General features: G+C 36.3%; 1 protein-coding gene across 1 annotated transcript in view; it reads left to right on the forward strand.

Moving 5' to 3' along the window:
• Positions 1 to 16,904: 16,904 nt before the first annotated feature.
• LOC129260663 (gamma-aminobutyric acid receptor subunit beta-2-like) overlaps positions 16,905 to 17,580 on the forward strand; it is a 34,313-nt gene continuing 33,637 nt past the window's right edge. The window contains exon 1 of the mRNA XM_064114415.1: positions 16,905 to 17,120. Within this exon, the coding sequence (XP_063970485.1) occupies positions 16,915 to 17,120 (206 nt within the window). The 5' untranslated portion in view covers positions 16,905 to 16,914. The remainder of the gene's footprint in view (positions 17,121 to 17,580) is intronic.

Genomic DNA, 17,580 nt, shown 5'->3' on the forward strand with positions numbered 1-17,580 from the left:
TAAAGATTATTCTTTTTCTTCAAAGATTTTTTTCTCACTTGTAATAGCACCTCTTTTTTTAAGTGACGTGTGTCACTTATAATTATAAAAAACAATTATTATGACACTGGCAATTGCCTCTATAACAAGTCGATCAAGGGTTAATTGAACACCACTATAGTATGACTAGCTTAATTATCAAGCTTAACCACCATACGATGGTTGTTTCCTGCATTCCTTTAGATTGTCATTCTATTAATGAATAATACATTGATTTTTATTTTCATTGCTTGTATTACGACTACATTATTTAATTTTTTATATATTACATTATTTTTGTAGTGAAATGCAGAAATAAAAAAAATATATATATATCTGGATTGGGCATGTTTGGAGAAGCTGAAATTGAGAATGATATTCTTCATAGACAAGGGGATACTGAGATAAACAAGAAGAAAAAAATGGATATGGACAGAGAAGAAGCAGGAAAGAAAGCATTCATCAGAGAGGGGCAGAAACAGACAGGAGGGAATAATTTCCAGCTGGGCAAACTGGGTTAAATCGGTAAATTCATCAAAATACAACCCTTTTAAATAAAAAAATATTTTCCCACTCAGAAATAAGAATCCCATGAAAGAATAAGCATGGTAGAGTAAGTATTTTGGATTTATTTTATACATGCTTCATAGTCAATTAATCGTAATGAAGTAAAAATAAATATGCGATTTTTAAAAATTGTTCTATGATTATGTATTAAATAATAATTAAAATAATATAGGATTTATATAGCGCACATATCCACCTTGCTAGGTGCTCAAGGCGCTCCTATATTACCCCGGCTAAGCTTATAGTCTATATACCGATGCTGGTGTGCACAGCTTTTTGAGGAATTACTTCCTGTCAGTACCAATTTACCAAACCTGGGACGAGTGCAGCCCAGAGTGGATAAATTTCTTGCTGAAGGAAAACACGCCATGGCTAGGATTCGAACCAATGACCCTCTGTGTGAAAGGTGAGAGTCACAACAACTAGACCACGACGCGCCCAAATGCACATTATAGCGCTTTATGTCTATAAATGTTCTTAACCATGAAGGTAAAAATAGATCAACTATAACTTGATTTTTCTTTATTTTCAGGGCAGGGCGGAAATTGTGAAACGTCACAATAAGACTCTTTAGTAGAGCCTTTTACTTAGTACAGTAATGTCTTTATTTGTCAGTTAAAAAAACTTTAATATTCATTACCATAATTCGCCTCCTTTACATTCCATTATAAACCGATTACACTTTGGCTTAATGTATAAATGACATTTTGACGAAGATGAAAGATGTAACTTACATGAACAATCCGAATTATATTGCAGTATAATTGCACCGTCCTACTTGTCCTAATTTTAACTAGAACGGCCAATTAGAGGAAAAATTGCACAAGCTTTTGGCATTGTTTTGAATTATTACCTTTATCATGAGAGAGTTGAAGAAGGACCCTCTTCTATAAATTTTCGACAAAATTATGATATCAGTCAGATCGGTGTTAACGAATTCATTAAGCATAGATTAAATATCTTCTTAGATTCAATGTCGTTTATTATTTAAAAAAAAAAAACCAAACTGGAGTGTCCCCACCCTTCACCATTTTATATCAATATGCTCCATGAACTTATACATGTTTTATATAGAAACCGTATAAGACACCACGTTTTCTGGTAATATGAGAAAATACAAAGACACGCAGACAAATCAATTACAAAGTACTCTAAATTCTTTAAGTAGGCCTACTACTGAGTAAAGATGAACTTTCCAGATCCAAATCACGTGTTGAAGATTTCACGTAAACATGGTAAGGAAAAAATGTTTTAATGCTCTTTCCACGACGAGACATGTGGGTAATTATGTGCAATTAGCTTTCACAAGTGTGATGTCGTATCGCGTTACAAGATTCACAATCAACAGATGAAATGAAGCAGTATGGATGAAGAGAGAGAGGGGGGGTGAGGGGGAGAGGAGATAAAGAGAGGGGAGGGGTGAAGGGGGAGAAGCCAGGACAGGGTGGATCAGGATTAACTAGAAAAAGGACATGAACATGTATTACACATTACGCATATTTATATATCATATTTTACGCATATTGCAGGCGTACTTAGATCAAGCCCCTTTAAAAACGACTGATATTAATGGATATCTATAGGTTCATGATTAAGTAGGTCTGATATTAATATGAAATCTCTGCAACTCACTTGAAAAGAATTCAACTAATATCCTTACGAAAATCAGTCACCTCAAATGATAGAAAACAATAACGGATCAAGGCATCCGAAACATCATGGCGAAAGGATCAATATTGAAAATCTTGGGGGGGGGTGAAACTTGTCTTGTATTTAACTATACTATGTATGCATTATGTTCAATGAGTGAATCTTAAAGTAAAGAGATGGCGCGCGTACCTCGTGCCCCAGCCTGTATCCAATGTGAAAAACATTTAATGACAATAGGCATGATAGGAGATGTGTAGACTGATAAACGGTTTATCTGCTCGGTCTGTTGGCAAAACTAGCAGGTAATCGCGGCTACTGTATGACATGCACGTACCGTGGACAAAATTATCAAGGTAATGAAACGATTGGCATTAATGTATTTGACAAATGCGGTTAATGAATTGTTGTATTATTCAGTTATTTAGGCTAAGATCAGGGATATAGCTTAGAGGAAGCAGTGGGAAATTGATGTGTCCGCTGACAGATTGCCTGGTAATCAGTTATTGGTTCGGTACTACCTGTATTTTGTTGTACCTCTTTCCCTTTCGAATGATCATGATGGACCTATGATGGGTACTACTCATTTGCTTATTTTAGTCTACTTGTCTTAAAAATAATTCCCTATACAAATTAATGGCTGATAAAAACCGAATGTTTGCGCATTTCTTAATTTTCTCCTTTGTAAGTGGTAATGGCAAAAGAGAGTAATCAACAGAAAAGACAATAGACCAATCAGTAAGCTGTAGAAGAGTCGTTGGTATTACCTACTTGCACGATGAGTGCTTTGTTATTGTTTGGGGCGGGAGTAGGGGTGAATTTTTTTTCACCAAAAAGCAGAAAGCATTTTTTTTCGTTCTTGATAAGATACCATCCATACCAATAAAACAAAAGTAGAGTAAATGAGGCATTCTAATCCTTAGTTTTAAAAGACCATTCCAACGTCAATCCACGTGATTAGTTTTGATCAAGGAAGAATTTTGCGAAGTTAGTTAACCAAAAGCAAAGGTACTGAGAAAGATAGATAGAGAGAAAGGGACAGAGATGGGGAGAGTGAGCGACATAAGGGCCATGATCACACCGGAAGCCAGATTTTTTTTTTTTTTTTGCGGTGGGTTGTGAATTTTAAAAAGAGGACCTTTCTAGTTGATGATCAGACCCGAACCTTTGGTCAGTTCCGTTACTCCCAGGGGCGGATCCTGCTTTCCCCGATAGGAGGGGGGTGTGAAAATATTTTAATCCACATTTTCCCGATCGGCTGCTAAAAACTAACTAAAGGCTGAAACTTTAAGTACATTTAAACCTTTTTTCTTATGAACAAACATGATAAGGTATATCATAAAGCATAATTAATCACTAATGCAAGTGCAAGTCGATATTTGTAATATACTGACCTGAAAATGGACTTCCTAAGGACTGTTTGCAGTGGCTCATAGGGCGAAAAAAATTAATGTTCTGCATAATAATAATATTAATTAAGCACATTTTGATAAAAACGAAGAAATTCCGCGATCGTGAAGTGCGAGCTGAAAATATTTGATATTCTAATCTGAAAAATGCGCATTTAAAGCACATTTTAAAATAAAGCACGAGTTGAAACTTTTGATATTTTTTTTTCCAATAGCGCAAAGTTGATCTAAAGTATTATCTGCTCCTTTTATTATATAAGATTATCCAACATTTTGCTGAACTATACCACAGACATTGCTTATGTTATAGCACCTCTGATCAGGCATGTTCGTTTACCCTATACGATATGCTGAGAGAATTTAAGCTTTGGTAAAGGAACACAGGGGGTAATACTAGACACCCCTAGGTCCTCAAGAGGGTGTTGAAGAGGACTCTCTGATTCCTGCGGTCATGTCGCTTTCGTCACGGTCATTCAGAGTAGACGGGTCCTGAACGGTCACCTTATACCACTCCACCGGCTCGAGTGGGGCAGGGAGGGGGCGGTTAGAGAGTACTTGATCTGCACCATACGGGTTGGCATAAGAAGAAAATGTTATCTATCCCGTTTAAAGGGAATGGCTTGTTGAATACATCGTATTTGGGTATCAAGAATCAGTGAATTCGTTCAAAGGTTAAGAGACAGTGCTTTATTGAAGAAAAATATGAAGACTTCAAGACTAAAAAGCCGATTAATAAAACAAAGATTTCGGTTAATTTATTTTCTTTTAAAACAATGATCAAGGCAATTAAAATAGTGCATTATTTTGGAATGATAAAATTGTGCATTTTACTGCCATTAAAGAAAATTGCTGACATTATTATTGCTCGTTGGGTAAAGGAAATGTGATTAATTCAGTGATCCTTTTGATAATTTTACAGATTACTTAAAGTTTGAATACCTTGGCATTAGCCCTGCTTTCAATGTTTGCACAAGCTGAATATTCATTCAATGTAACCCACCGAAACTTTAAGGTGCATGTTCTTGATGAGATGGCAATATTTTCATCTTGTCATATACATGGCGAAAATCTGGCCGATAATACATGCCAACATGGGGAAATATGGTACATAAACCACGCAGCACTACTGTTCAGTTAGCCATGAAATAAGCAAGATAAAGCATTAAAAGATTACTATTTGATTTGCAAAATAAGATAAGACTATATTAAGGACAACAGTACTCGCTTCTCGAACAACCATTTAGCGGTAGAGCCCTCTGGAACTCTTTTCACCAACGTATCTCATTGTGTATCGTTTTACAAAGTAAAAACGAAGAGAGTATAGGCTTATACCTCCTATCGTCATTTCTTTGTTGCTCACAGCGATCAAATTACAGGAGACATATGGAATAGCCACCGGGAATACAGCTCTTCAGTAAATCCTTAAAATGACGAACAAAGGGGTCAATTGCTCTCAACGACTAGAATATACTGAAAATGGAGAGTAATATAGAACTATGCAAAAATTACGACTGACAAGCCTACGCGTGTATTATTTTTGTCATATTTTTTCCTCTTTCCTAGTTTATGGAAAGTATACATCATTGTCAAGGACTTATCGACAAACCAACTCCGTCATAAACTTCTCTCTAAATGTAATCTTATGTTGATAACAATTTGGTTACCTGTATTCCAGAATGCAACTTTATCTAAATCCTGTAAATGATCTTTGCAATATTCACACACCAATTTTTTGCAGGAGAAAACACATAAATTACCGTAGGAACAATACCAGACGTGCTTAATTTCCGATGAAGATGGAACTATATAATTTATTAAAGTGCGGAATAGAAAACTTTTCATTTTATAATGATTATTTAATCAACAGGTTATATCTTCAACTAGACTAGTACACCCTGTTGCGTTGTGTGGTGTAGTGGTGTAGGATTGGAGCTGTGTTTTTCCTCAGTTCTTTCTCTGTCATCTCCATCCTAGGTTTACTTGCATACTAGTATATAGGCCTATGTAACTAACATATTTTCAGTAAAAGCCATGGTTTTAATTTTTGAGACACACCTACTCGAATTTAAATCATTGTAGATACCGTAACAAAAACAAACAAAAAATAAGAGAGAAAAAAGTAGAAGAAAGAAAAAATATATATATATATTTTCCCAAAGAAAATAGACGTGAATAATACTTTAATATTTATGATGGCGAAAATAGTCAAATTGACTGGATGCCAATAAAAAGAAGAACCACCCCCCCCCCCGTTCACCACTGCCCTTTTAAACGATAGTCACACACACACACCCTCACACACAGCACACTCACCCCCCACACACTCACACACACACAAAAATCACGTCAGATTTTTATTTGTTTAATTACTATCGGGGTAATCACCGGGGAAGGGGTATGTGAACTTTGTAATGACTGTAATATTATCATGGGTTTTTCAAATAAATATAAACTGATTCGTGGTGCATTTACGCATTTAAAACCCGATTGTGTGTTTTCTAAAAAAAAAACATTTTAAAGCGCATACACTCCGATTGTACATGTTCAGCTATTTTTAAAGCAAAATATGGTGTTCTATTTTTTTCTTCTAAAATGGAAATCTTATCTCGATGAGTGCACCGATCATAGACATGACAGAAGACATAATGTTCGAAATGAGGGGCTTAACTTTTGCAATGTTTTGGGTCGTCGCTCGAAAATGACATAGATAAACCTAGGTGAAGAGGTGAAATCCAAAGTAAACTAACAGTAAGGAAGGGCAGAAACGGGGAGGGTCCCTTCCTAAAACACGTTAATAAACATCGATCTAGAAATGTACATTCTCAGGGGTATCAGACAAGGGCGATTTTGGTGTTGGGGCCTTCGAAAGTTGGTGAAACTAGGGCATGTCATGGACATGCTTTCACGAGTAATTGATCATGTCCCAGGACTTTGAATGACATGTTCCAGATATCATGAAGGTGTGAAAGAGACTCGTATCCTTCCCTAAACGTGCTTAAGAATGGTACATTCTAAGTGGAAGTTCTTTTTTGAAGTATAAAAGGAGGAGAGAATAATGAAATGGATCATGGACCCCGTAAATTTCCAATGTTCATGATCTGGATTTAAATACAATGCAGGATATCAGGTATAATTTAATGGGATGATTCTATAATTACAAATATACGACCAATTTGAAAAGAATTCAAAATCTTATTTTTGTCACTTTTTTTATAAATATGTCCCAGCGTGTTACTTAGTTTAATCAAATATAAAAAAAGTGACATTGTAGACATGAAAATAAAGCTTTTCTTTGTACATTTCCTTTTTTTACATGTTCTATAAGCACGGTAAGCTTTCCAGTCTCTTGGGAGTTAAGATGGGGAAAGACTCGTATAATAATGTATGGATATATGATATTGAACTTGAAGCATATACACGTGTATAGAGAGAAAGGGAAGGGGACACTAGAAATACTTAGTGATTCTTGACGCTTTTGATAGTATAACTTAAAGGTGGTAGAGTAACCAATAACTTTTGCATCCTTCTACCGAATCATGATATCATCAAACATAGCCAGATGGATACATAGGAGGGTCAAACCATCATAGTACATGATAATTCAGCGTGATACTATGTTATGAGTATAATTGGTTTAAATCGAAATGTATAAGTAATTGAACAGGGGTAGATCTAGTCAGATTAGATTGTGTCAGAGCTTAATCCATCAGTATATTGTGAAATGCTAAACTGAGGATGTACGTACCTTGATGAGCGAATCACAGCTGAGTCTACATTCTACTGCTTTATATCTGAGCAAAATCCATTGCGTCATTCGCGATTCTAACCAACACCCTTGAGAACTAAGTCTTTAATTTTGAAGATTGGGACAGGAATACATTTAAAGGCAAGCTTCTGAAATAAGAGGATTCGACTGCAATTGCAGCCCTTCGGTAATGTCTGATGTAAACCTTTTAAACGTCGGTGGTAGGAGAGAATGATTTTATCTATAAAGCACATGCAGGAGAATTATAGGAAGTGAGGATATATTAAAGCCTTGCGATGATAAAAAGATAAAGGGCTAATTTAAATGTAAGCTGAATATAATGATTATCACAGTTTTGCCAAATGAATAGTTGGATGGTGTCATCAAAGTCAATGAGTAACTTTGTCAAAGATTCAAAATAAAAAAAATACCTGGTTAAGCTGGGAATCCAATCATTATCCTATAGTTCAGATAGAAATGAGTTGAACTTTATATGCCAAGCGGTCGAGTATTCATCAAGATGTCGTAATAAAGGTACCAGCTCACTATAATCGTAATGTGCCATGGCTGAGTGGTCTAAGGTGTCTGACTAGACAGGTGAAAGTCTGGGGTTCGATCCCCGGTCGCGGCACCTATTTCCCTGAGCAAGGCATTTAATCAACAGTGCTCTTTAACATACATTCAAACAAATGGAATCCTAAGCATTCTTTGTAACTACATGTATGTGTGGATTTTTCAAACATACCATTACACATTTTCCAGTATGAATAGTATTCATGTGTGGCATAATGCTGCGCTGGATCACCGCCAACCAAGGCGGTTTGCCCGCTGGGTATCTAAGGATCGGTGTATACCACGACTGAGTTGGTTCAGTCGGTAAAGCGTTTGCCTGTCGAATCAAAGGTTGTGGGTTCGAGTCCACCCCGGACGGATGACTGAAACTTGCTTTGTGTGTGATCGTCTCTCCCTGTTCCATTGATGCAGGCTATGTTATAGTGGAAAACACTCCGTCCCTCGGATATGATGTTAAATGGAGGCCCCGTGTAGAGGAGAGTCACCACCTTTGCACATTAAGAACCCACTGCACTATTAGAATAAGAGTAGGGGGAAACCCGATGTAGTGGTACACCTGCACTCCCCCAATCAGTTATATCAGGAGGAGAGACCTGCGGGTCATAGTGATTCAGTTCGCTTTTTGTCTCCCTGGCAAAGATGACGCCAAAAAAAAAAAAATAATGATGATGTTTACCTAGTTTAGACATCCATTTCGTTCATTTATTGCTGATTATGCACTTAGTTCCGCATTTCTTCAACAGAGCTAATATTATTCATTCCTTAAAATGATCAAAAGGACAATTGGTTGTACGAAATATAATAACGCAAAAACAGGAGGGGTATGTGACAAAATGTGACGTAATGCCATGCCAGTGGCCACGCTTACCCGAATACGACATCTAACATGCAATCTCATTGGTTAATACGCATCAGCGATACCAAGCATGATATGACCAATGCGGTGATTCGTTTTATATCACACGCAACTGGGAGTGCGATTTCTAGTCACTCTCAAATCTTTGTGAAACGTTCCCGGGACTGTCCTATTCTGTCATGTATATAATATAGACCTTGAATTGTCAATCAAAAGGATATCAGCTAATACTACTCAACTTAAATTCAGATCTTGACCCTCTCCATCGACCAGGGTTTAAACGTCCAAACCTGTTTGTAGATTTCATGACGTTGACACAATCTTGGGTAGATGTGTACTGACTATTTTGTTCGTTCCGTCATCGAATGGCATTATGAAATATCGACAGATACCAGGCTTCCAATGTTTGCAGTAACTGATCTCAACATGATTGGATCTTATTGGCCATCCATTAAACCAAGGTTGCAGGACACTCACTATAACTCTGGCTCACTCAAAGGTCACCATCGCTTGGTCTTTGGTGGCCGTTGACGACGAAGAATGACATATCGCGATTAGAAATACATGTACCATTGATTTGTGAGTGGCACCGTCGCAATACTATAGGGAAAGAAAAATACTAACTATGCTTTAAATTCATGCAAATTTGTGCACATAAAGTATCTATAATTTTGGAAAGTGGTAAAAGATAAATTTGAATTTATTCCGTGATTTAAGAAAATATGGACAGTTTTAATCCTCACTCAACAATTCGTTTATTTTGCCTGTTAATTAAAAATAGTATTTAGCATGTACAACAAGTTAATCCAAATACTATAAGCAAGAGTATTTCAAATGATATGAAGGTGCACATTCGACCTTTTTTTCCACATTTCAACGAAATTATGATTTCTCAGTGCGTTTGGACTGATAGGAACAGTGATACTCATTGTAAAGCCGCATACTCATTTTACACGTTCATGGTGTCACTGGCTTGCTTTGACGAAAAACGTGATAATTTGAAGACATCATACGATTTAGTTTTATCTTAATGGTACTGTCTAAAAAAAAAACGCCACGAAAGTGGGGTCAGATGGGGGCTTAGCCATGTCTGTAGCAAAACAAAAGAAACAAAAGCCCCACCATGTTGCCTGGTAGCATTGTACCCTTCAAGTTTCTTATCTTCTGAACTAGTGTTTGGGGAATAATATTTTGCAGGGTTCCACCACTACCTGAGTTCAATACCAAGTTTGTTGACTCATGACTATTCTGAGTACAGGAGCTATAGTTGCTCCATCGTTCAGTCAATAGACAGAACGCCATTCAAAATAAATTTTCTGTCCTGTATGATTGTTTGCTTTCATAAGTCAACGTGTATTGGCTGGCGGAGGACGATTGGGTATTACAGTATGATACCACTGGCGTAGCAGAGGGATTCGACCAAGGGGGGGGGGGGTGGGATAGGGTATAGGTGGAAGTAGCGGTGGATACTGGGCCTAGAAAGGGGAACAAATGAGGGTGTGACGTCATAGTGATAAAGTGGGAGCTTTAAATGCCAACACCCCTACCAGAAAATTCGATTTCAAAAAGTAAGGAAAATCAACCAGCGTAAAGCTGAAAATTCCATAAAATTCCATCAAATGTAAATCAAGAATTTTATGAAATTTCAAATTTTGGCTTAAGTTTAGAAAACAGTTTTAAGCACACACCGGTCAGGATGTAAAAGGGGAGCCGATGACGTCATCAACCCACTGTTCCTTTGGTTTTTATTATGTAAAATATGAAATAATGTGGAACAAGATTTGTTTCCTTCCTTTTTGAATTACCATCAGTAGGCCTATAAACCTATTGGGATTCGAACGGAGAGCTTCCTTATTGCCAATTGTGCCAAAAAAAGAGAGAATATTCTATATTATATTCCATTAATTAAAAAGAAATATGATGTTCATTTGCATATCAACAGTGTTGTGTATGATTGTGTTGTGAAAATAAACGAAACTTTAGAATGTCATAATTTTTAGGAAATTTAACTTCTCATTTTATATCCGATTTTGATAAAATGTATGTTTTTTTGCTTTTTCTCTATTTAAATCAAATTTTGGTTGGGGTAGACATGTCCGGGACCCCCCTTTTTTTGGGGGGGTGGCGACATTTTGTCCCTTTCGAATTTTCATGTCCCATTTCTCATTTTATGTGAAATTGCCAACGTACGATAAATTGTTGTTTCAATAATAATAATAACAATAATAATAATAGTCAATTTTTATATAGCGCTTTTCCCAGAATGGCTCGAAGCGCGTTACAGCTTATTATTACCCCGGTCATTGAATTCATTTCAATCCCGCACGAAAAGTGCACAATTTCCACTCCCTGGGGAGAATTCCTTGCATTCATCGCAGCCTCATTTGGCGCTGGCAAATTCAAACATACAATATCTTTCGCATCCTACCGGGTACCCATTTAGCACCTGGGTCGAGAGTGGCAAAGTGTGGATTAACGCCTTGCCAAAGGACGCTAGACCATCTATCATTGATGATTTATCTATCTGTTAGGTTCTTTTTTTTTTTCAATTTGGAAAAGTACTCGATGTTTTTGTGATAATTATACGATATATGTTATACTATTTTTATCGTAAAGTAACAAAATTGTATAAGTTGTTTTAAGATGAACAGAGTTACACATACATTACATGTACAAAGCTATAGTCACCCCACATGTAATTTTCGTTATGTCATTCCCATTAATCGAATTGATATGATTCCTTTCCAAGCGCTGTGTTCTAGATTTGTAAGTAGGTCGTTGGAAAGTCAACTGCGGGGAATATGAATTAGATAAAGAGGAAATATATAATATGTTTGGTATTGTCTTACCAGCAGAGTGTCGCTACATTCATACCGGTTAAACCGCATCCAAACCGACAAAAGTCATAAAGTTTATTACGGAAGGCATACCATATAGGCATGATAGGTCGGTTTGGAGTCGGATTCATTGGTTTGACTCTACACTTTAAACACCGGATTCACATTCAGTATCCGAGGATGGGACACCGTCTCCTCGAGCTCGTTATTATTACTTTTTAATTTTTTTTTGTATAGACGACCATTATGACCAACCACACTTGTCGAACATAGACTCCCTTCCTCCGAGATAATATATTGGCATATTTTTTTTTTACTATAATGTATATTTTTATTACCATTTACGCAGAAATTTCTATATGCAATATTAAAGTTCTACACCCATCCCTTTGCCCTTTCATAATTATATATACAAAAAGGAAGGCGGTACTATAAATTAAACTTTCTTTGAAGAAATGCAGAACAATCCAGGAGCACGTAACAGTGTCTCAAGTTTCAGATTTTGGTCTGTGATGCCCAAACATAATATACGCTACAGAACACTTTGAAAAAGAGCGTCATTTTAAGTTCACTTGTGGGGGCAATAATGATTGTGTAAGATTTTGTCTACGATGTATTGTATAATTATTGATCAATTGGCATCACTCAATTTTATATTCAAATTCATTTATATGAAATCTCTTTAAAATACAATAAATTCTGCACAATTAAATTCTAGCGAAGTAAAATAACAAATATCATTATACAGTATACAATACAAAAAAAGGCATACATAAATTGACAATTACCACTATTGCTGTTGGATGATATATTGTTTCAATGTTTAATCAAAGAAAAAAATACATTGAAACTGCAGAGTTATTGTAAATATTGGATGTAGTTTCAACTGAACTGAGCGTGCGTGAGCTATACGTCCATGATGTCCAAAAAGAACAAGATTTAAACATTTTGTGTGTGTTATTGCTTATAATGTGTTAAATTCAAATAATTTCCGTCACTTGTAAATACGAGACAATTAACCTGCTAAGAGCAATATCCTCTCCACTTTGTTATAACCGATCTAAGTAAAATTGAGAATATGGTAGTGATTCATCTAACGAGAATAAAAAGTGCATTGTCGTTACTTCAATTTTCTTAAATTGGCACACGCATCAATCTTTAAACCTATATTTTCCTGGCCGAAAAGGGATCGCTTTGTTAGAATTCAGTAGCGAAGATTACTAAGTGGTGCCGAACCATCAAAGTTTCGAGATAATGTATAAGTGTATCTTGAAAAAAAACGTTGACTTTATCCATGGATTATCTTAATAATATCGAGGTCAAGCTCTTGGTCTATGGTAACTGACTTGATATTGACGAAAATATGAAGAAAAAAAATTGAGAATTTCAAGGTCTACCGGGTAACGCATTTTAAAACACGTCATAAAGTCTACACCAATTATAATCTGCGCTCGTTGATCAGATAACCATAACAGAGGAAGTATATAGGATGTCGTGAAATTTACAGCGTGAACACGTTAACTTTCTTTGGATTAGCTTTAGATAGTACATCAATAATTCATGTCATTGGCTTGAACACAATTGCGAATATTGTTTTTAAATCTCAGTGCTGTACTCCTTCTCCTCCCCTCCCCCTACTACTACTCTCTCTCACACACACACTCTACTACTACTACTACTACTACTACTACTACTACTACTACTACTACTACTTCTACCACCACCACCACCACAACCATCACCTGCAACTACTAGATCCACTACTTCATTTGATAATATATTGAATGACCTTGCTACTATCAGGAATATACGTGTTTACACCGCTAGTCTTCTTCTCTTCTACTACCATCACTTCTACTACTGCTACTTCTGTTGCTAATATTGCTACTACCATTTCTGCTACTTTTATTACTGCAATGATGAAAACCACACCAATGACTGTTTCAACTGCTGCTGCCTCATGACAACTTCTATTACTGGACCTCCATTTTCTTTAGAGGCTGATATCATTATGATTCATGAAGTGCCTTGATGTTTAGATGCATTTGATTTCGAATCATAAAAAAGAGGACTTGATTACATATCGCACTTGGAAAACTGCTTAAGGGTGAAACGAGAGGACTTGGGGGAAATCTTTACATGAGTGATGGTTTCAGAATCGTCATTATCAAACCTCTTCGCATGTGTATGTCTCAGTTCAGAGAAAGGGTGCCGCATTGAACACCGGTCTAATGCATTAACCTGGATACTGTACCTGACGTATACAGGTGACACTGTTAATGTGTCACCAGGTGATCCTCATTGATTCTTGACAGTAACGACCTTGACGTGTTTACATGATCATTTGTAGGGGACTCATTAACACTTGATGTGGCCGTGATCTGTGGTAGAAACATGGCGTTAGTCCTTCCCAGGTTGTAATTGAACATGTCTTCGAGCATGTCAAGAATGATTTGATTTGGAAATCCAGAGGGCATGGGGACTGTGGAGAAGCTCTTCACGTGCACAACCTGACGATTTTCGGTCATTATGCGGATTCTTTCCCATTTCATGAACCACAAAAATCCTGTTAAAGTTTGATTATTTTTGCATGACGATTGAGTGGTGTCGAAATCAGAGAGAATGGTAAATCAGCTGCTGGATACCAATTGTTCTTACGAAATAGAAAACGAATTAAGTTCTTGTTAAAGAAACGTGAAGTCGTCCAAATCAAATAAACAAGGTAGTTTTACGCGCGCCACACACAGCTGGGATAGAAAAAACATATTTCCCTTCTTCTATTTAATGCTGAACATGATTTTCTTCGACTGAAGACTTAAAGAGCCCAAACGCTATTCATGAAAGTTTGTGGTCATTTGCGATTGATATTAATGTTGTCACACTATTGACACAAACAAAATGTAGAGGAATATAAAATATTCGTCGTCACTCTTATTGTGATTCGTATAACACGAGCAAGTTCAAGATTTTTTTTTCTCGATAAACTTCAGCATACTGATACTTCACAATAATTAAGGAATAATTTTCCCACTACTACATAAAAAGAATAAAGAATTTATATTTTACCATGATTTTACCTTACAATAATTATTGTTGTACATCTCGGGGATACTGTGCAAAATCCAACAAAAATGAGATACAAAAACTGCAGAATAAGTATGCCAAAACAATTTTAAATAAGGACTATCTTACTCCCGAACATGAATTGTTTTGTACACTTAAATGGCAAACAGTGGAGGGACGTATCACATATCAATATTGTGTTCTTGCTTTTAAAATACAAAACGATTTAGCCCCAGCCTAATTGGGACCACTTATCTGCAAACGTAATATAATTTATAAAACACGATATTCTGAACAATGTCCCCTTCAAGTACCCTGCCCAAGGACGGATTAATCTTTTTTATATATAGCTGCCGTCTTATTTAATTCGCTCCCTTGTGATGTCCCTCCATGCTTTCAAAAAACACTGTAAATCATTAAAATTCTGACTAATATACATATAATTACACTGAATAACTTGATGTAATGATTGCATAATACTTTAAACTGCAGGGCGCCTTTGGAAAGCAGGTTTGCATAACTGAACAGGCCTACCATGCAGTATGAAATAAAGAAAACAAATAAACAAAGAAATAAATAGATGCATTAATTAATAAATAAGTCATTGAGGAACGTCTCGTACTGTTGTAGCAATGGCTTATTAAGGTCTACGATGATGATGATGATCTAGAGAATGCTTAAATACGATATAGAATCTACTGCTGGTCACATAGATGACTTCTTATAAATGTCGATGCTTTCAATGACTGAATTAATCTTAAAATGCTTCTTCATGAACTATGAACATCGTCCAAATAAACACTAAATATTGACAATATTGAAGGCATTTATTTAGGTTTATTTCCAATTCGTCAAATGCCAATTCGTCCAATCGCCAACTCAACCATTATCATTTGGTCAACCATCGGTTCGTCTTCTATCCACGTGTTATAATTGCCAATTCGTCCACTCACCATTTCGTCTATTAACCAGTTGGTCCAATAGCCATTTAGTCCATATACCATTTGGTCTAATTGGACTTAGTGTTAATGTGCAAAATGAATGAAAATGAAATGAAAATTAGACCAACAAAATTACTGGTTATGAGACGAATGGTCATAGACGAAATGGTGATAAGACGAAGTGATGAAATGGACCAAATTGGTTTTGGACCAAATTGTTGTTAGACGAAATGTTGATGGACGGAGTGGCAATAGACTAAATGAAAGTAGACCATGTGGTGAGTAGACGAGTTGGCAGTAGGAGAATAGGCAATTTACCTTTATTTAGAGACCTATATATTTTTGCATCCGTTGGTACTATCTCCCTCTCACTCAGACAGGTGCCACTCTTCTCTTCATTAAACAAGATGGTCCCGTTATACATTTTACCGAGAAAAGATTGGACATCAATCTCGAAGACCAAAAGGTCGAGATTGTTTAGTCTAACTATGGTGAATTAAGATGGCTGAACATTGTATGAGCCGTTGCCCTTTCTCATCTGAGGTGTGGGTATAATGTGAACATTATGCTTCACTTTACGTGACTTATTTCATTCATGTATGATGCACTCAAACAATCAAACATTTGTAGGAACGCTTGATTTTTTAAATATCCCTGGTCTTCTGCGTTATAAATTTGACGAAATATAGATTCATATCGTTTAATAAAAGGCAAAAAAAACATGAAGCTAAGATTTCATTTGTAACATTTACGGAGAGCAACTATATTAGTTTCTTTATCATTTAAGGTCTATTAAGTAACTTCTAACTTAGGGTACCCCGAAAAGGGTGTATTGGAAGTAAGTGAGAGAGAGAAAAAAAATGTGTACCCGTTTTGAGCAAAACAGAGGTATATAGCTGAATATTATACTTGAAACACCGCTTAAACTGTGTTTCGGAACGGTCATTTGTATCTTTGGCCTCGAATATAGATGAAGGAGAGTGAGCATGCATACCACAGTCATATCAACGAAGATGTCCCCTGACCGATCAAAGTTATTTATGATATTACTAATGACACATCATCGGTCAGTTTGGAGGCGGTTTCAATGATCTGGCTGTGCTACAGTTGCAGCATCATTACAAATAGTATGGCATTAAGATAATTGATTGCATATTCATGTCACTTCTTTGTAGATGGCTTTTTTGTCAAAAAGATGGATTTTCCATTTATAACCGGCTCTATGTTTTTGTTTTCGTAACAGGATTACACATTAACGATGTACTTCAGACAGCACTGGAAAGATGAAAGATTGTCGTACGATCCTTGTCTTGGAAATGTCTCCCTCAACGGCCGACTAGCAGACAGCATCTGGGTACCGGATACTTACTTCCCTAACGACAAGCGTTCTTTCGTTCATGACGTCACAGTCACAAACAGATTACTTCGATTCCACTACGACGGTACCATCACATACGGCATGAGGTAAGCAACTTTATGAATATGACTCGATAATTCTAAACAAAGAAATTCAGAAAAATGCGAAACAGAATAACACGCCTCCTTTATACGAAAATACCTTAACATAATTATACCCAATGCGTAAGTAACACGAAACGACTCCAAACCGAACGATGATATGCCACTGCATGGGAATAATGTAATGCCTTTGATCGTTCTTATATATTGGTTTCAGCGGTGTGGATGTCATTAATGATGTATATTCTCTTTGAAATGACAGTCATTATTAGTTTTGGGACATATTACGCAAACATTTCAGATCAATTACAATTTTCTAAAGAAAGATTCTTATTGATAATTGGCGAGTTTTAAACAAAGTACTGCATTTGAATGCTATTTGGATTGGAAAGTTCAACTTTATCGTATGACAGTGTGTTGCAACGGAGCGCATGTTAAAACACTACTCTGACTAAGGGAAGTGAAA

Source organism: Lytechinus pictus, unplaced genomic scaffold, assembly GCF_037042905.1.
Source record: "Lytechinus pictus isolate F3 Inbred unplaced genomic scaffold, Lp3.0 scaffold_19, whole genome shotgun sequence".
In the NCBI taxonomy this organism is placed as follows: Eukaryota; Metazoa; Echinodermata; class Echinoidea; order Temnopleuroida; family Toxopneustidae; genus Lytechinus; species Lytechinus pictus.